Below are 21,244 nucleotides of genomic sequence, written 5' to 3' on the forward strand. Positions count from 1 at the left end.
GAGTGGAGCCCATAGGATGCACCTGAGTCTCTGAGTGGATCTCTGAGTGGAGCACATTCTTTGGCACTCAGAGAGTCTCAAAGCCAGGCTGCACAGAACTCACAATGCTGAATGTGGCCACAGGCTCTGCAGTGGGGGCTATGTATGCCAGCTTCAGTGAGGACAGCACTCACAACTATCCTGTCCCTTCACAGACCAAAGGGAAGCATTTATGTGTGATATGCACTTCTAATGGTTTCTTTCGTGTTTTGCTTTTTATAAAATCAGATTCCATGTAATATTCTCACTTAATATTTCATTGTGTGAACTGGGACCGTGTCCCAGGAATAGGGTATTTGTGTCAACGTCTGTAATAAATAAATCCAACGGAGAAAAGATGGTGAGATTGCTCATCACGTTAGAGCACCTGCTAAGCCTGATAACCTGAGTTCAATCCCCAGGACCCACAAGGTATCCTTCCTGCAGGTGAGCATCACAGACTATGTGGTGTTCGACCAGTGCAGCTTGTTCCAGACCATCGTGCATGCCACACACTCGGTCGCGACAGCAGCTCAAGCCCCTGTGGGAAAGGTAGCAGATAAACTGCGCATGGCCTTTTGGTCTCAGCAGCTCCAATGCCAGCCCAGCCTACTCGGGGTTAACAACAGTGGCGTCTGGGTCTCCTCCGGCAAGAGTGAGTTCCATGTTGCTAAAGGGAGTCTCATAGGTAAGCCCATCACTCTTGTTTTCCCATTACTTTTACTTTATTTGTTGTTTATGAGGCAAGGTTTCTCTCTGTAGCCCTGGCTCTCACTCTGTAGACCAGGCTGGCCTCGAACACGGAGATCTTCCTGGCTCTGCCACCTGAGTGCTGGGTCTAAAGGTGTGTGCCATCATCCCAGCTCCCAGTGGAGGGGGAAAGAGATGGTTAAGAGCGCTGGCACCTCTTGCACAGGACTCCTGGCTCTGTCCCTGCGTGGACACTAACAAGGGATCCAAGTGGCCTCTGGTGTGGGAACTAGACACACAAGTGGCACACAGACATGTGTGCAGGCAAATAGAGCTCGCTTTTGGTGGTCGTTTTTGTTCGAGTCAGAGTCTCGTGTAGCCCAAGCTGCCAGACTGGCCTTGAACTGCTAATCCTCTGTCTCTACCTCCCAAGTGCCAGGATTGCAGGCATATACCATAACACCTGGCTTTGGCTCAATTTTATATTTGGTATTTCAAAATTCATGCAGGGGGTGGGTAGAGATGGCTTAACAGTTAAGACTATAAGGGCAGGAGTTCAGATCCCAGCACTTACACAAGAAGCACTTACACAGATATCGCACACATACCTGTAACCCAGCAATAAGATGGGCAGAGGCAGGAGGATCTGTGTGACTTGCTGACTTCTAAGGTGACAGAGAGAACTTGATCCCTAGGATCGGGAAGAGAGAGAGAGAGAGACCCTGTTTCAAAGTAATATGTGGATAATGATAGATAAGAACACCCGATGCCCTCTTCTGGACTTCATGAACATGCTTAGGCACACACCCTCATACTAACACATGTATGTACACTCACAGACACATACACACGCCTGTGGATGAGCTGGGTGTTCATTTCTGATTGACTTCCCTCGACGAGTTTCCTCTAGCTCTGCCCTGTTACCTCCTTGGGCTTCAGTGAACAAAGTATGGTTCTTCTTGGTGATGCTTAGAGAAATGAGTAGCTCATGCCACTGTGTTTAAGGACACTAGAAATCGTTGTAAGAGCTTCGAAGGCCAGTTATAGTCTAGAACCAAAACTGAAGTGTTACAGGTTTGTTTTTCTTACCTTAACCCACTTTTGTATTTATTCTCTCTAGGAACTTACTGGAATAATGTTGTTCCCCGGGGAACGGCTTCAGCCACAAAATGGGTCTTTGTGTTGGCTTCTCCTGCTCCTACCCAGGATGGTGAGTCAGTCTTAGCCTGACTGAGAACCCTGGTGCACAAGGTAGTGTGGCCTCATAGACCTTCTGGGCCAGCAGCTCTGTGGGCTCGGCTGAGTGAGTGAGGGCTTTTTACCTGGAGAGGTGTGTTCAGGAGAGCCACAGAGGGGCACCAAGGATGGCAAGGCTGAATCTGAGAGGGTGTCGTTTGGAAGGAGGTCACCGTGAAGTGTGGTCCTGGGCGCTGGCAGCAGATGACTCTGTGTCAGTTTGCGTGGCCATGACTTCCTGAAGTTCTTCCCCATTTCTTCTGGAGCATTCTGTCCCTCCAAGCAGCTTTGTTCTCCTATGCCTCTTGCTGCTGGCCCCCTTTGCCCTGGGAAGTCTCACGCCTCAGACTTATCTTATCCCTGCAGAGATGGGGCTCCTGCTGCACAGTCGCCCAGTTAGCTGGGGGCCCTAGGCTGGGAAAGAGCCAGAGCCTCTCTCAAGGGCTATGTGGAGGGCTAAGAGAGAAAGTGCTGTGATGCCTGGGGAAACAGTTGGTTCCATTGAAGCCATCGGCACTGAGTAACTTGCTTCAGTATAGTAAACACTTAGCCGTGGAACTATACTGACCACAGTCCTACCAGGAGTCTTGTAAGATGGATCATAAGTTGTTCCTCAGTCTGACACAGCTGCTTTTGGTAGCAGCATCTGCCCTTAGCTGGAAGGAGGGGCCTGCAGTCTTCACTGATGCTCAGCTGTGCATGCACACGCACCACTCCCTGGGGAGTTCCTGGCACTCCTGACTGACTCTTTGACTATTTTATCAAGATTTTGTTTGTTTGTTTGTTTGTTTGTTTGTTTGTTATGCAAGATAGGCTCTCTCTGTGTAGCCCAGGCTATCCTGCAACTTGCTTTGTAGACCAGGTTGGCCACAAACTCAGAACTCAGAAATCCACCTGCTTCTGTCTCCCTAGTTCTGGGACTAAAGGCACGCGCCACTGCCATCCAGCCAAAGTTTTTAAATTTAATAAAAAGGGAGTTGGAGAGATGACTCCATGGTTAAGAGTACTGGATACTTTTCCAGATGACATCGGTTTGATTCCCATCACCCGCTTGGCAGCTCACAACTGTCTCAAATTCCAGTTCCAAGAGATACATATATTACCTTCTGCCCTCCATGGCATGGGTACCAGGTACACACATGATACAAACATACATGCAGACAAAGCATTCATACACAATAAAAATAAATCTCAAAAAAATTAAAGAATTCTAAAACATCTGGCCACAAGTTTTAGATAATACTTTATATTACATAGTTTTAAGTCCCCAAGGATGATTGACATTTCAAACAGACACTATTAAACCTGAAAGTTCTAGAAAACGGAGGATACAAGCATAATCTTAAGGCCAGGGTGGGAGGAGAAAGATTTCTGCCTTCTTCAGCAGACCACATTAGCAAAGGAACCAGGGAAGTGCCTTCCTGGGGCTGCCTGGCCCCTCTGCTTCACAGGCATCGGCAAGGTTGATAGCCCTAATACTCTGTATTAAAAGTGCTCCGAGGCCTTCATTCATATTCCTGGGCCAGAAGAAATGGAGGTCAGAGCCACTACCCCAGCCATCTAGCCTTTATAATGTTTCATAGCCCTGCTCCCTTTCCAGTTCTTTAAAGACTCAGGCTTGAGCGTTTTAATGTCTGACGGTGGCAACCCTGTAACGTCAGAGGTGTCACACACCTGTACCCTGTACGGTAATGGTAGCGTCCAGGCAGTCTGTGGCCAGGTGTCAGGGCTGTGCCTGAAGAGAAAGGCTGTGCTGTGCACTCGGGCCGGTGGCTCGGTGAAACTGTTGGATGACAAATGTGAACCTTTTCTGTAGGAAGCTCCTTGTGGCTGTGCCAAAGCAGCAAGGACCTGTGTACCATCGGTGCCCAGAGTGTGCAGTGCCGCCCCTCCACGGTACAGCTGCCCCCCGACGTGGAGATGAGGACCTACGCTGCCTGCCAGGATGCACTGTGGGCCTTGGACAACCTTGGGCAGGTGTTCATCAGGACTCTTTCTAGGAGCTGTCCCACAGGCATGCACTGGACGAGACTGGACCTTTCCCAGCTAGGTATGGCCATGATGAAAGTGGGCTCCTAGGGGACACTCGTTAGTTGCTGGGTTTACAGTGTAACTGGCCACTTATCCGAGTTAAAGGAGCCTCTCAATGTGCAGAGAGTCACTGCTCAGAACCAAAGGAACTATACGGCATCCAGAAGGTGTCGCTAAGATTTGCTTAAATTATGGCACTGGGACAGCTGCCCTGTTGGCTCTCTGATCTGTCACTCTGAAATGGTGTCTGCCCTGTGACTGGATCTGTGCACACTGATCTGTGTCTTGGAATCTGGAAGAGTGACCACTGTGGGAGCCGTGTGGAGTGGGTTCTTTCAGGCAGTGAAATGGTACTGTGCTCTTAGTAACCACTTTTCTGTGAACTGTCCTAAGAGTTACAGTAGGCATAGCCTGTGATGACACATGGAAATATTTCGTACTCTAAGAGACGATAAAATGAGCTCAAAATATTACATTCTCAGTTGACTCAGCAACTTGTGTGGTTTGTCTGATACTGGAGGCCAAGATCATACTAGGCAGCTCCCAGGATCAGAATGGGCTTGAACTTCAATGGTATTGTCTAGGAAAAAGACATTGTTGTACACTGGCAGCCAGTATTTTGTGGCCTCGAATCAGTGTTTAATGTACAGTAACTACATGAGAGATGGGTTAGGGGAAGAGACGAGGAAGGGCTGCCTCCTACATTGACCTATACACATAGCCATCCTTATAAAGTATGCTTTGCCCTAGGGCCTGGGCCAGGCCACTGCTCTTAGCAATGGGGTTTCTGCTGTGAAGACTAGCTGTGTGGAACACCTAGGAACTTCCATAGGAACTGAGATTATTTATGCCTTGGGCTTCATACCATCTTTGAGGTTTCTTGGTCATCGAGCTTTCCAAGGGCATTTGTATTCCAGACAAGACTGCAGCTAGTTGTGGCCTGGACGTGGGTGCCAGTTGAGCCTGTTGCCTGGCCTGGGAGTCCTTTCATCCGCCCAGAGTCCCACTGACCCTGAGCCTTTCTCCAGCAGGCTCTCCCAGACCATGCAGGGAGGCTGCTAATGTCTCTGAGAAAAGCCAGGGGTTAACGTGTTTTCTCCTCACTACCAAACCTTGAGCGCTAGGGAAGTCAAAGCTCATTCACCTGGAAATGGAGTCTTTTTCCCCAAAATCGGCCCCTCCATATGGTCACCCCATCTCAAATGACCCCAGAGAAGCTCCTGTCTATATGTGAGATGTCTCATCCTGTGGTGGAAGACTCCTGGAACTTGGTTGTAGCACTGGCCTTTGGGCTAAGTGCAGTATGCTCTTAGCCACTTGATTTGCACCACCATATTGTGTACTGAAGTCCTACCTCCCTTAAGTTTGTGTCCTGCTCTGTGCTTTTATATGACTGACATATAAAACCGATATATATAAAATATAAGTATGTAAAAGTAATAGACTCTTGGCATCCTGAACAGTGGCTTAAGTCTAGCTGGTAGTCTTGGTGTTGGGGCAAGGGGATTAGGTAGAGCTTAGTGAGAAGGGAGGTTGGCTGTTGCACCAGAAGCCTTCCTTGTGCTGTCCAGGGCACCGAACTGCCTGCCACTAGAGGCGCTAGGCTGTCCTGTACTTCATTCTCTCCAGGTGTGGCCGTGTATCCAGTAGGGAAAGCAGCACGTCAAGATCACTTAGAGACTTCTAGGCAAGTCTACGCTACACAGTGAGACGATGTCTCAAAGCAGGGTCAGAGAGAGAGAGAGAGGTTAGGGTTTTATTTCTTTATAAAGTATAAAGTTTATTATTTATTTTATGTATATGGATGTTTTGCCTGTATGTATGTCTGTTCACCATATTCACACCTAGTGCCCAGGGAGGCCAGAAGAGGACCTTGGATCCCATAGAGCCAGAGTTAGAGGTGGTTGTGGGTACTGGGAATTGAACCTCTGGAAGAGCAGCCAGTGCTTTTAATCACTGAGCCATCTCTCCGGCCCCAAGAAATAGTTTTAAATAGCTAGCTAACGCCAGCAAGATGACTCAGAGGTAAAGGTCTTGACGCTGCCCTGATGACCTGAGTGTGACCCTGGAACTCGGTTGGTGGAAGGAGAGAACCAGCTCCTGCTAGCTGTCCTTGGACTCCTTCTACACATGAACATGGCGCCTGGGCCCACAGAGGGAGGGCAGATTTTGCACTTAGCTGAGCATTGTCAGTCTAGAGCCATTGCATCCTTCTCTGTTTCACCCTTACAAACTATGTGATTGCCAAAACAGTGGCTGCACCTGTAACTCAGGAAGCCGAGGCACTAGGGTCACCAGTTCAAGGCTAGCCCAGACTACACTGATGTCAGAGCAGAGCCACAGCAGCCAGGAAAAGGAATAGATTAAGAGACTTACTAAATGGCTGTCTGTTGAACCCAGTTAAAGAGATAGGACATGGAATTTTACAGTGAATTTTACAATCCTGTTTTTTTTTTTTTTAAAGAAAATGTGCATCATTTAGCAAATATTTAAGATGCTCATAACATTTCATTTCCCATTATTCATAAATATGCATGTCAGGCACTTGGCTGGTTAGCAAACTAATGCAATTTGTGGTTCAATTCATCTGGTCACAGAATGTAATGAAAACATATTTGGTGTCAGTTTGTGCCTTTAGGTAACCAATAAGATTATATCAGGCGCTAATTTATGTGAAGACGTGTTTTATGATTTAGGAGACAACAAGCAAATGCTACTATTATTCTATACTGCATACTTAAAAAGATTCTGTAGTAGAGGGTGGCGGACCATTCCTGTGTTCCCAGCTGAGTGGGGCTCATACAAGCTTGGGGATAGTCTGTGCCGTATAGTCACACACAGACACACACACACACAGAGACACACAGACACACACACACACACACACATAGAGACACACCAACACACACACAGAGACACACCAACACACACTCACACACACTTTAAAAAGCAATTTGAAGAGGAAAGTGTCTTTTTGTGGATAAAGTAACTAAAAGTCTTTCTCCTTGATGAAGCAAATGAACTGGAGGTTGTTGGGGTGGGCCGGGCATCAGCAGCTTGGTGTAGTTGAGAAGTCGCAGATCACTTCTGTTTACTAGGACCTGTCACAGCTACTAACTCTGAAGGGACATGAGAAACACAGAGAGGGGTTGCAGAGAGAGGAGCCTCTGTCACTCCACCCTGTGGATCAGACTTACAACACCTAAAAGTAAAAGCTCCAATACATAAGCCCTCAGCTGTTTTTGTCTTTGACCTGGTTCTTGAATTCTCGGCGTCTGTGAAGGGTGTACTCAGTAGGCTCTGTTTTCTCTACACACATATGCGTTCACCTTCTGTGAACTCCCAACCCTTAGTGGCCAACTCTAAGAGGCAGCAGTGTGCTTGTCCCATATCACTATTAGCAGCTCAGCTACTGCCTGAAGTCCTCAGCTGGCAGATTATAGAGCCAGCATAGAATCGGCTTGTGGTTAGCCGTTTGTACTATACACTATTGTGGAAGCTGCTTTCCATGTATAATGTCAGGATTCTAAGGAGTCGGTCATAACTCCTTGGTAAGACAGCAAGGAAAGGAAAACATAGTTTATCTTAGAGTAAGAGAGTCTACCAGGGTTAGGGAGAGTAAAGGCAGCACGATCATCCTTTCGTATTCTGCCGTATTTGGTCCTTTCTAGATAGCACAGCGCAAGCATGCACAAGTCCCTTACATATAAATAAAATGTTGCAGGGTTTCCTATCACCTATGTGCCTTAACCCTAATGCATGTAAGTGCCAGGGGGAGAATTTCCACGTTGCCTTATTTAAGGAAGGGTAACAAGAAAACATCTGTGCATACATGTCAGGTCTGTACAGTGCCGCTTCTTCGTGTTTGTTTGTATGTAGTATGTATGTGTGTGTATATGTGTATGGGTACACATATGCAGGGGCACATGTGGGGAGCCAAGGTTGATACTGGCTGTCTTCACTTTATATATGGAGGCAGGCTCTTTGATTTGAACCCAGAGTACACCAGTTTGATTGTTCTAGCTAGCCAGCTTGCTCCAGAGATTCCCCTGACTCTATGTCTAATATGCTGGGCCACCACAGCAGTTAGCATTTATGTGCTGGGCATCCATAATCTGGTCCTCAGCCTGACAGCAAGCTCTTTACCCTGTGAGCCATCTTTCCAGCCTTGTTTGTTTTGTTTTTAACTTTAATGAAACTATAGATGGAGAACCCAAGCTACAGGGACAGTTCTGATGGCTGTTGTGTAGCGAGGAATAGGTAGTTTAAGCCTATGGCACGAAGCTACATAGCTAAACCCCACATGGTGCAGCTGCTGTGTTTTGATGCCATCACAGGGTTGTCAGTGACCTATGCCAGTGACAACTGTACCCACCCAGCCCACAGCACTGCCAGTTGAGCTCATGGCTCATGCACAGAGGTCAGTGTGACTCATCAAAATTAAAGCTTCTCTTCAGACAGTAAAGAAACCGATACAGATAGATTTATGACAGACATGCCTGGCACAGCTACCCCAGACCATGCAGAGAACCCCTCCAGCTTTTGTCCAGTCACAGGTCTGCTCAGCTTTTAAAATGCAATCGGACAATCACTCATAAATGAACACATGCCATGCTGTGTAGTCTTAGCTGGCCTCAGATTTGCTTTACAGACAAAGCTGACCTCAAACTTGAGGCAGTCCTTCTGTCTCTACGTCTTGGGCAGTGGTTCTCAACCTGTGGGTCACAGCAGGTTTGGGGGTGTTGTATGACCCTTTCTCAGGGGTTGCATATCAAATGCTTACATTACACTCCATAATAGCAAAATTACAGTTATGAAGCAGCAATGAAAATAATTTTATGGTTGGGGTCATCTCAACATGAGGAACTGTATTAAAGGGTGGCAGCATTAGGAAGGTAGAGAACCACTGGTCTAGAGTGATGGGATTATGGGTTTGCATCGCCACACCTGACATGCATGTGTTCATTTGTGAATGCTTGTTCAAAGAAGGCATACAGGTGGCCCATAAGCACAGCAAAGGCTTCTCAGTATCATTCCTTAGCAGAAAATTGCAGATTAAAGCTATGACAAGTTATAATTTAAATGTCTGCCATTAAAAAGATACCCAGTGATAGGAGAAGCCTGACCAGAGTTTGTTCTTCACCATTGCCATGAGGATGCTCCAGCCAGAGGAGGGTGTTCTCCAGTATCCTCCATTGTCACAAAAGGCCTGCTGGGATCCTAATACGGCCAATGATACTGTCAATGCCAGCTCCCATCAGCAGATCCAGAAGCTGACCAAACATGGGCTGATCATCCACAGCCCTGTGGCTTCATTCCATGGCTTGGTGCTACAAAAACACCTCGGTTTGCTAGTCCGGTAGGCATCTTGACATAGGTATATAATGAGAGAAGTCAGCGCTCAGATGTCCAGGGCTGCAGTGGCCACTCGGGGTATACTGCTGTGTATCTGTGAGAGCTGGTTTCCACGTGCATCCTAGCCTGTACTTACTCTAAACAGTTTCAAGAATAGATTCACAGGCTGAAGCGAAACAGCTGCCAGAGCCCTTGGCCATCCCCAGACGATGCAGGATACATGAGGGCACCTGGGGGCCAGGGAGGAGACCCGGAGTCTCTAATCAGAAGTCAAGGCAGGCTCTTGGCTACATAGTAAATTGTCGGCCAGCCAGGTTGGGTTATGTGAGACCCTGACTCAAAACAAATGAAAAGGGCTTTGTCAAAGACAGAATAAGGAAGAATAGTTGTTATATAGGAAAGGCAGTAGAATAAAACAAGCTTTTATTAATTTTAAAAATCCAGTGGGGAAGCTGAGGATTAGGTCAGTTGGTAAAGCGTTTGCCTAACGTGTGAGTCCCATGTCCACTGCCCAGCAGCACATAGACATGTCCTAGAACTCATTCTGTAGACCAGGCTGGCCTCAAACTCAGATCTGCCTGCATCTGCTTCTCGAGTGCTGGGATTGAAAGTGTGCAACACACTACCCAGCTTTTTCATGAGGCACTGTCTTAAAAAACAAATTGTTAATAAGGATATACAAAACCAGATTGGACGTGACATTGCTGGCAGGTATGTAAAATACTGCAACTTGGCGAAACTGCATTCCCTTTGAAAGTGATGCTGCCAGTCCTGATGACCCGAGCCATGTGGTAAAAGGAAAGAATCAGCTCTTACAAGTTGACTTCTGACTTAGGATTTACACACATGTACACATGTGAGTAGAGGCTGGAGAGATGGTTCTAAGAGCTTGCTGCTCTGGTGGAAGCTCAACTTCCGGTCTCCAGCACGCTGTGTCAGGAGGCTCACAGACACCTGTAACTGCAGCTCCAAGGTCTGTTGCCGCTGGTTATGCAAGCACTCACACACTCACACCCAACCCCCTCCCACTCTGCGTGTGTGTGTGTGTGTGTGTGTGTGTGTGTGTGTGTGTGTGTGTGTGTAATGTAAAATAAAATAAAATAAATCCAATGAAAACTTTTTCTAAAAATAAAAAAGTGAAAGTAAGACATCTAACCTGACACTTGTACTATATGAGAAGGGTTGGGGCTGGAGAGATGGCTCAGCAGCTAAAAACACTGGCTGTCTTTCCAGAGGGCCTGGAACTCCCAACACCAACATGGTGACTCACGACCATCTGCCACTTTACTTACAGGGGACCCACCTCCCTCTGCCCTCCTCAGGCACTGCACACACATGGCACACTTACATACATGCAGGCAAAACACGTAAAAATAATTTAAAACTCTTCCTGGAAATAACAGTGGTATATGCTCTGCTCCCCTCACTCTCCTTTTGAGACCTGGCCTCATTGTGCAGTCCAGGATAGCTTTAAGCATAATCCCACTCCCTCAGCCTGAGATTACAGGTGTGGACTGTCAGGCCTGGCTTGCCACAAGAAAACCAGACTTACGCAGAGAGTGGCTACAGCAGGTTTGCTGATAGCGAACATGGAAATGACCCAAATGTCCACCATTACATAAGTACAGAAACTACCTGTGGCATTTGTGTGCAATGCAATGACACTTAGCAACAAAGGGAGGGCTCTGCCTGAGGCACATGGACTTTGGCTCTGCCCGTGTGAACCCTAGAAGACCGATCTAAGCTCTGGTGGTAGATGTCAGCTTGGAGTCGTCCTTGGCTACATAGCAAAATTGAGGGCAGCTTGAGGTACATGAGACCTTGGCCTCAAGCAGAGTCCATGGCAGGAAATTCTTAGGGAGACAGAATGTCCTATATCTTGGTAAGGTATGGATTGTTCTGGTAGATTAATTTGTCAAATCTGGACTTGAACCTGAACATTATCTGTTCATTTGTTGTTTATAGACTTGGAAGTCAGAGGTAGCTGGCCTGGGTTCAAACCTGCCGTCCTTCTCTGCTTCCTGGGTTGGTCACCTCCTGGTGACCTATGATCCAGGACCTGGCCTGTGATCCAGGACAAATTCCCTAATGGCTGCACCCTGCCATTGTCCAGTGCAAACCATGTACCTGTCGTCGCTGTCATGTCTGAAGCGAGGCTGAGGGCCTGCCTTACAGTAGATAGGAAGCGACTTGACAGCTGTACTTAGTTGCTGACTGTTATCAAATACGATGTATGATTTTCCTTGAGATGCTTTGTCAAGTGCTCTCTGTTAAGCCACACCCTTCCAGCTCAGCTCCTTCTCTTTTTAACTCCTTCCAGTACATTCCCTCTGTGGCTAGCAGCTAGTTTAGTTAGCAAAGAGAAAGTGCAAAAATAAAAGTGAATAGCTGGGCATGGAGGCACAGCCCTGTTATCCCAGCACTCAGAAGGCAGAGGCAGGTGGATCTCCCTAAGTTAGGCCAGCCTGGTCTACGAAGTGAGTACCAGATTGCCAAGGCTGTTACACAGAGAAGCACCGTCTTGAAACATCAATAAATAAAAAATAAAGTGCAGATTCTTTAGATTTTTTTTCTTTAGGAGACTTACTCTTAATTCTAGTCAATAAAGGTTCCCTTTCCACACATCCAGAAATAACTAGCAATGGTCACATGAGTTAATGGGGAAACTCACATGGAGATATTTATCTCAGGATACTGTGCTTGATGGCATTGTGGCTACTTAGCCAGAAGTCTACATAGGATGCTCCAAGGCAGCAGGCAGTTAAGGGATAGCTTCATACCCAGTGTAGAAGCGTGACACACGCCAGCATTCAGCTGCAGGTGTAGCCTCTTGTCTTCACCTGAAGTAGCTTATACACTGGCTGAAAGATTGGTTGTTTGACAAAATAATTACAGTGTAAGTTGTTTCTCTGCAGGAACTGTAAGACTGACCAGCTTGGCGTGTGGAAATCAGCATGTCTGGGCCTGTGACTCCAGGGGTGGGATTTACTTCCGTGTTGGAACCCAACCTCTGAATCCCAGCCTGATGCTTCCAGCCTGGATCATGATTGAGCCCCCTGTCCAGGTAAGTAACGCCAACTGCACAGAACCTGCTTCAAAGTAACAGAGAAGCTGTTAGGACGCCTTCCAGGGAGGCGTGGAGAGGTGGGCCCTGTCAGTATTCCAGAGCTAAAGAGGGTATTGGAGATTATCTGAGCCAGCACAAGCTTTTTCCCTTTTAAAATAAAGATATATGACTTGTCACCAAATGAAAATTACCTTTAAAAAAAAATTAAACACTATCAAAAATACAAAGAAAGTAAAATTTGCATAAAGTGTTGCCATGGAGATATCTGTTCTCTGGGTTTTGTTGTTTTCCCTGGCAATAGTAGAGCCTGAACTTAGGGCCCCACAAATGCCAAGCAAGCTCTCTACGCGGAACTGCAGCCTCGGTCCTGGTATTAGTGTTTTGTGAGTGCCTTTCTGCTCTTTAGAACTTTTGTGTGCGAGGTTAGTGGTGCATTTGCCTACCGTGGGGGGTGGGGGGGATGTTCAGTTCCAGCACTGCCCTATCCCAAAAGCCACTTCCCGGCTCCTGTGGGAGTTCAGTTTATTCTGTGTTCTGACATGGGTTTTTGTTAGTTGCTCCCAAAGATCTAAATATGCTTGGTTCATGTACGAAGTATATTTCTCTTAAACTATGTGAGGAGAGATGGCTTAGCAGTTAAGAGCACTGACTGCTCTGCTAGAGGACCATGGCTCAATTCCCATCCTTAACTCCAGCTTAAGGGGATTCAACATCCTCTGCTGACCTCCTTGGGTGCGCAGACATACATGCAGACAAAACACCTTATACACATCAAAACATATAATTAAACAAAGGCAGGGTAGTGATAGCCCACACATGTAATCCCAGCACTGGAGAGGCAGAAGCTGGCGGATCCCTGTGAATTCGGTGGTCTACAGAGTGAGTTTCCAGGACAGGCAGAGCTGTTACACAGAGAAAACTGTCTTGAAAAACTAAAACAAAACAAGCCACTTTATGTGAGGGCCTGTGGCATCTCCAGAATTATTGCCCATCTCCTGCTCATCCCTGCTTTGTGACTTTGTTGGAAAATATGTGAAGTTACCCCGTGTAGAATGAACGGGGGCAAGGAAGACGTCCCTACGGAGGCAGGAAGGAATCTAGAACAGGCGTAGTTGTCTACCCTCTGGATGTCCTGCAGCTGTCAGGTTAAACAGGATGAAATGAGCTGTGTGTTTCCTCCATGTGCAGTAGCACACTGACCGCAGGACTGTCAGGTTGGTGGGCGCAGCCTGATGGAGAGGACGCTCACCAGTGAGTGCACTGGCGCAGCCTGATGGAGAGGACGCTCAGCAGTGCACTTGGTTGACGCCCAGGTGCAAGCAGTCAGCTTCACCGCTCTTGAAACCCCAGCCTGCACCCAGGTGGACCCCTTTCTACGTCGTTGCCAACACCTCCTCTTTTCTCCTTTTACTAATGACTATATTATTTAAGAGTTTTTATTCAGCCATCCCTGATGTACAGGCTTGTAACTATAGCTACCTGGAAGACTGAGGCAGGAGGATCTCGAACTCAGGGGTTGCCTTGGCTACAGGGTGAGTCCAGGGTCACTGTGGGCAACTTGAATAAGATCCAATCTCAAAACACAAAAAGGCCAGAAGTACTAATCCTAGCATTTGGGGAAGAGGACATAAAAGGAGGTAAAGATCATCCTCATCTACTACATAGTGAGTTCAAGGCCAGCCTGAACTAAAGGGGGCTTTGTTCCAAAGACTCAAAAAGGAAAAAAAGAGATGCTAGGTGTACTAGTGCATGCTTTTAATCCCAGCACCCAGGAAGCAGAAGCAGGTGGATCTCTGTAATTACCATAGTTCAAGGACAGTCAGGTCTACATAAACCCTGTATCAATAAAAAATAAAAGAAAAAAGAAGTTATAACCCACATACCATAAAACTTACTCTTCTATAGTTTACTGTATAGGATACTCCACAATGACTTTTAATATATTCACGAAGTTGTGCATCACCACTGCCCAATCCTAGAATATTTCATTATCCCAGGAGCAGATTCTCTGATTAGCAGATTCTGTTTGCCCTCAGAAACCTGAAGTCCCTAAGCCACTGGTCACTTCCTATCTGCCTATTCGATACAGTACATGGAAATAGAATCCTGATAAGTATATGGCCTTTTTTGTTTGCTTGATGTTTGGTTTTGGTTTTGGTTTTCAAGACAGGGTTTCTCTGTGTAACATCTCTGGCTGTCCTAGAACTCACTTTGTAGAGCAGGCTGTCCTTGAACCCACAGAGACCCGCCTGCCTCTGCCTCCCGAGTGCTGGGATTAAAGGCGTGCTCAGTTCTTTCATGCTTTAGCACTCATCAGCTCTTCATTCATATTTATGACCTAATAACACTCCATCAGTGGAGGCTACAGTTCATCCATGCCTCAATCCCAGGTACTTGGCTTGTTTCTATTTTCTGGCTACTGTGGAGGCTCCCACCAACATTTGTGTGAAAATCTTAGGGAGACACATTTCAGCTCTGCAGGGCCCTCTGCTCTGGTGAGGGTCCCTGGTGTCCTGTAGGATGGCTCGCTGTTTCCAGAATGGGAACTTCCTGTTTTCTGCACTCTGCCAGCGGAGTATGAGGTTTGTTTCTCTACATACTGGCCCCAAAAAAGCATTTTTCCTAATTTTTTTTTGTATCCTTAGTACATGTGAAATGAGGTTTGTTTGCTTGTGACAAGTCTCTCACTGGCTGGTCTACAACTCTGTACGTAAACTAGGCTTGCCCCAATAGGAGAACAGGCATATGCCACCACACCTGCCTCTTTTCTCCGTTTTGTTTCTGGGGTATTTTGTCACAGCAGCAAAACAAGTCCAGTGAACACAAATAGAGCTCACTATTCCTGGCATAGATCCTATGCCACGATGATATGTAACCCTGTGTGTGTGTGTGTGTGTGTGTGTGTGTGTGTTGTACGTGCTGTTAGCTTTGACTTGCTGGTACTGTTGAGGAGTTGATGTCCATATTCCTGAGGAATATTGATCTTTGACCTCCTGTTCTTGTCAAGAGCTTGTGTAGTTTTGGTGTGGGGATAATGCCGACCTCTAAAATGCTTGGGGTGTAGCCACTATGGAGACGTAGCTTAGTAGCAGAGCTTCTACCCAGCATGCATTAGGTCCTGGTTTTAAAAAATAGACATTATTATTGAAATACTCCTCTTGTTTCTGGAAGAGTTTGTGAAGGATTGGTGTTCAGTACTTTTTAAGCATTTGTTATAATTTTATCAGGGTAGTCATACTAGCTTGGGCTATTGTGACTTTTGTGTTTGTTGCTGTTGGTTTCTCCTGCCACCCTGGGCTCCCCCTGCTAGCTGGGGTCATCAGGCCTGTGCAGCCACTGCTGTTTGCTGCTGAGCCTTCTCTCCAGTCCTGGTGCCATTACTCACTCTGTCTTTATTTGTTACATCTATTCTAGTCTTGATTCAGTTTGAGCATTTTCTGCTTTCGCAGTAATTTATTCATCTGCGTCATCTAACTTATCAGCATCCAGTTCCCATATAGTGTTCTCATGATCCTTTTATTTCTTCGAGACTGCGGTAACATGTCTTTTATTTCTGCTTTTAATGATTCAGGTCTTTTTCTCTTTGTGTGTGTGTGATATGTGTAATGTACATGAGTGTGTGCTTGCACACTGTACATGAAAGCGGTCCAGTGTCCTTACCTTCTACCCTGTTTGAGGCTGGCCTGTGAGATTCCTGGGACTCCCCTTTCTCTGCCTCCCGTCTCCATGGAGTGCTGGCTTACAGATGCACATGGCCACCTCTGACTGTGTGGGCTCTGGGGTCCAAACTTAAGTCACCGTGCTTACTGTCCAGTCCTCACTCCCTCTCTAAGCCATCTCCCCATCAGAAAGTTTGTCAACTTCATCATTTTTTCAAAATACCATTTTTGGTTTTATTGATTTCCTATTCTAACCCTTCTCGTGTATTCATCACCTTCTTGTGTACGGTGCTTGGCTTCACAGTGATATTCCACTGAAAACTCTGAACTATATTTATTGCAGCGATGCATTTTTGAAGGCAAGTGATGACAGTGGGCTATATGTAGAGCTTTGGCACATAGCAGTGGCCATGGTAAGTTATGGTGGCGAAGCCCTGTCCACAGCCTCAGCCATAGGAGCCTCCCTGCATGCTGGACAACAGGAGTCCTTGGGTACCTGGCAGTAGTGTTGCAGTAAGGACTGTGTCGAGTCACAACTTCTGCTCCTGTCTCCATCTAGATTCCAGTTCCTGTCTCCATCTAGATTCCACAGCTCCTGTCTCCATCTAGATTCCACAGTAGCCACAAGAAAGCAAAGCTAAAATGGGAGAGAGCTGTGATCTGGGTGACTGGTAGTGATGGGCAGTTTGACCCAGGAAAACACCAAACTAGAACAAAGTCACCTGAAAGAGCCTGGCTGTGCTCTGGATAAAGCGTTGCCGTTAAATGGCTGTTAAACTGTAGCTCCTGCGCAGTCCTGCTGAATAGAGCTGTGCTTCCTCATTGTGTACACTCCAGTGCGTTCTAGAAGGAACTCACTTTGCACAACTGTGGTTTAGTAAATACAAACACTTTCTCGGTGGTTCCTAGGGGCAGCTTCTTATGTGTGTTGCCCTTCATGCTGTACTTTTGCAGGAAGTGCCCTTTCCTTAATCCTGTTTTGCCCCAAGAAGCAGAAACCAGAGGAAGTTCTCCCTACTTTATAAGGAAGTGGTTTCGCTTAGAACAATTTAGCAGCCTGTCCAGCATCACAACCCTGCTGTATGATGCAGAGCCTGTACTGGGACCACCCTGGCTCCTCCTAACTGCCTCTGCAAGGCTCCTGGTAGACTCCTCAACGCCTGAGGACTGACTGTCATTTCCAAGGTTTGAAGCAACAATGAGCTGTTGCAGAGGGTCCTCTTGTGCCACCTTAAATGCACTGTGTCCTCCTTCACGGCAACCCTTCAAGAAGTACTTACTCCTGTCCTTTTTGTTTTGTTTTGTTATTTTGTTTGTTTGTTTGGGGTTTTTTTGTTTTGTTTTTCCAAGACAGGGTTTCTCTGTGGCTTTGGAGCTGTCCTGGCACTAGCTCTTGTAGACCAGGCCAGGCTGGTCATGAACTCAGATCAGCCTGCTTCTGCCTCCCGAGTGCTGGGATCAAAGGTGTGTGTCACCACTGCCAGGCCACTGGTTTAAAGACAGGGTCATGTCATATAGGCTGATCTTGAATGTACTATGTAGCCAAAGATAAGTTTGAGCCCCTGGTCCTCCGATCCGGCCTCTGCTTCCTGAGTGGTAAGATTACAGGCTTGTGCCACTATGCCTAACTTTTTCTTTTGCTAAGGCACAGTCTATATATTTATATAGACTATATTGAACTTGTAGTGATCTTCCTGTACCAGTCTTCCAAGAGCTGGGATTACAGGGTACAGAGAAGAAGGCTACAGTTCAGAGTGCTTCGGGAAGTTGCCTGAGGCTTTATCTAAACCTTTGACCCAAGATGGAATCACCTAAGACACCAAGATTTATGATCCATGTGGGAGCCAGCCCTGTCGGGAAAATGGTAACTGAACACTTTCCACTTCCCAGAAGTCTGCTGACCAATTGTCTCATCGTCAGAACAGCTAACCACAGCCTTCGGCTGTTCTAACGGCCAGAGCACCCAAACACACACCATCACACACACACACACACACACACACACACACACACCGTCATACACACACTGCCTCACACACACACACCGTCATACACACACTGTCTCTCTCACACACACACTGTCATACACACACTGTCTCACACACACACACCGTCATACACACACTGTCTCTCTCACACACACACACCGTCATACACACACTGTCTCTCTCTCACACACACACACACACACTCAGTTTATTGCAGACCCTTTGCCTACAGCTGTTTCTTTTTCCATAATGCTCTCCCACCACACCCCTGTCCAACTAAAAACCCAACACCCAAACTCCTCGTGGAGCCAGCAGTTCATACCCTGTGTAAAGCTTTGCCATTCTGCTACAGTAAGCTCTGGCTCTCTCTAAGCCACACAGGTGGCAGAGCTGGAGTGCCGGCAGGGGTGGGTGCCACCTGGGGTGTGTGACACCTGGAGTGGGTGACACCCGATTTGGCTCCTTCCCCGTGGCTCTAGGGTCCTGGGTCATACTGGGACACGTCTCAGGGAGCCATGAGGGTGGCCATTGATGAGCATCCTGATCTCACTGGCATCACTCAGGGTTAGTGGTGAAAGCAGCAGAGATTGCCCCACAAAGCCCTGAAAAGTTCAGGAGTGAGGATGGCGAGGGCTCAGTAAGGAGATCTGAGAGTCAGGAGCTGCAGGACGTATGCAGCGGGCCCGTACCAGACTGTAAATATGACCTGTGTCCTCTGCCCCCTGCTCAGGCTTTGTGTATCATGAAGGACATCCTCAGAGCTGAGCGGTTAGCCACGGAGGGTACCACAGGCGCATGAAGGGAGCAACCGAAACCTTCCCAGTTAGCAGCAGTGCCTCTATTTCTGTTTGATGGTCTCTGGTAAAGCCTCCCTCTTATAGTGGTTTTGGGGTGAAGTTTCTACAAAGCACTCAAAACAAATGAGTCAGTTTTCAGACTTGCTAGTTTTGGGAGGACTTGGGGAAATATTTTTAGTTGTATTTAGCAGCTTTCAGAATTGGAGTTTGCAGAGTTTTCTGTGCATATTCGAGGTGCCTCTAAAGCCAGTGCAAGTGATGGCGTGTCCTTTCTTATCACTGTGCTCTGTGGACTGAATGAAAAAGGAATCCTCAGTGCTGGAGGGAGGGCTGCTCTTCCAGAAAACCTGGGTTCAACCCTCTTCCGGCATGAAATCATACATGCAGATAGAGTACTCATACACATGCATGTATTAGCGTCCCCGGGCGGGCGTTCACACCAGCTTGGCCCCACCTCTTCTCCCTGGAGGGCCTGGCATTCTTCACCCTGAGCAGGCTTGCTTCTTCCTGTCCCCCTTGTTGCTCAGCTGCTGAGCCACTGCCTCCAGGCATCTGCTCCGCCGTGCCAGTGTTGGGCATCCAGGGTTGTTTATTCTGCCTGGACTGTGGAGACTTGGCCTGGCCAGTGCACTGTATAAACCCAGGTCTGATAGAGCTGGCAAGTAGCCAAACTAACACGTGAGATGTTACTTGCATTTCATTGCTCTTTGCTGTCAGTTTATTGTGGTTCTGTGAACAGTTTCATAGTTCTGTGCTGGTCTGCGAACATGGGAGGTCTTCCCATCTTCTAGTGTCTTCCATTCTTAGTGTTGTAGAATTTTCATTGTAGAGGTCTCTTACCTCCTGGGTCAGTTTAGTTCATTTCATTTGTGTATCCTCTATTGTTGCTTTTGGAGTCTTTGCCTTTTGAAGCGATCATGGATAGATCTTTTATTCCACTCTGTGTGTGTGATGCATGCATTTGTGTGTACATGTGGGTGCAGTTACCTGTGCATGCTCGTGTGGGAACCAGAGGTCCGCATCTCCTGCCCTCCACAGCTCTCTGCTGTTTTGTTTGTTTGAGGCAGTATTTCTCACAGGACCTGGAGCCAACACATGAGCTACATGAGCTAAGCAGGGAACCCGCTAGGTCAGTCTGCTGGTCTGTTGCACCCTAGCACTGGGTTACAGGTGCATGCTGTCATGCCCAGCTCTCACCTGGTGCTGGGTGTTAGCGTTCAGGCATCTGCACTGGCCTGCCTTTGCAGTTCTGACAGGATTCGCCCTCAGCTGCAGCCACTAAGAGCACCACCTGTGCCTAGTCACTATGTTATAGCGCCCGCGCTACCACCACGAATCCGGCGAAGGCCTAGAGATTGAAATAAAGACAAGACAGCGGGTCATTCGTCCAATGGCAAAGTGGGAACGCCAAATGCCGAATGCCGTTTATTGAGGGGCAAGAACGGGCTTAAATACCGACTTATAGCACAGTGGAAAATTACAGGAATTGTAGGCTTAGCTCCTCCCTACGAGGTGTGTGTTGTCACCAGGCATGTATTGTCATGAGGTATGTGTTGTCACGAGGTGTGTGATCAAAACGGGAAGAGTACCAACAACAGCCTTGGGGCAAGGAGTTCCGCCAACAGCTTCAGGCTTGCTCAAGGCGCCTTGGGGGTCCATGCAGGGCCCTACAGGTCCCCCTTTCTTTTAATATAAACTAACATCTGCCTTAGGTGGATTCCTTACCCGTCATTGGAGAGGTCACCCAGGCCCGTAACCTTTCTGTCTTAGGCTGGATATTTGCCCCCTCTGCCTTACCCATCACTGGTGAATAGTTTGTCAGCCACACGTGGGCAGAGGCATTTTCTCTTGAGCCAAAGACAGTACCTTGTCTTGTTAGAAAGTTGGCCTGGGCCTGTCTAATGCTGTGGCAAAGTAGCGGCAAGTGCAACGGCTACAAACCCCAATGATCTGCCCACAAGTTGAAGTCCTTGTAAAAGGCCTTCTGCTTTGGCAAGTGGTACTCAGGTTCCATTGATGTTAAGGATCTTCATGGTTAAAGTATGTGTATAATTTAAAAACTGATCACTCCAGGATTTCTGGAGAAAAATGATGCATTAACACAGTTATGTGTAAAAGATAGAGAACAAGAAGCCATATGAGCTTCTCACAAATTCAAGTGTTCCTATAAGAGATTAGTTTGTAAATTTAGTTTAAAAATGCCAATTTGTACTAGATAATCATGTGTGCTTCGGGTAGCTAAGGCTTAAGCAAAATCACCTGCTAGTTGATCCGCTGTGCTTGCAGTATTTACAGATTGGGAGAGGGCTATGGTAGAAACTGTTGCTTCAGTGGTGAAGGTGGCACTGGCAGCCGTGATCCTGGAATCTCCTTTCTTCTCTGCTGCACACCTGGGTACGTGGC

The 21,244-nt window shown here is 47.2% G+C and overlaps 1 protein-coding gene across 1 annotated transcript in view; it reads left to right on the forward strand.

The window, feature by feature from the left end:
• Positions 1-21,244, forward strand: part of Tecpr2 (tectonin beta-propeller repeat containing 2) — an 84,577-nt gene that overhangs the window by 46,917 nt on the left and 16,416 nt on the right. The window contains exons 14-17 of the mRNA XM_051196631.1: positions 466-706; positions 1,829-1,918; positions 3,761-3,994; positions 12,246-12,394. Of these exons, the coding sequence (XP_051052588.1) occupies positions 466-706; positions 1,829-1,918; positions 3,761-3,994; positions 12,246-12,394 (714 nt within the window). The remainder of the gene's footprint in view (positions 1-465; positions 707-1,828; positions 1,919-3,760; positions 3,995-12,245; positions 12,395-21,244) is intronic.

Source organism: Phodopus roborovskii, unplaced genomic scaffold (assembly GCF_943737965.1).
Source record: "Phodopus roborovskii unplaced genomic scaffold, PHOROB, whole genome shotgun sequence".
NCBI classification, from domain to species: Eukaryota; Metazoa; Chordata; class Mammalia; order Rodentia; family Cricetidae; genus Phodopus; species Phodopus roborovskii.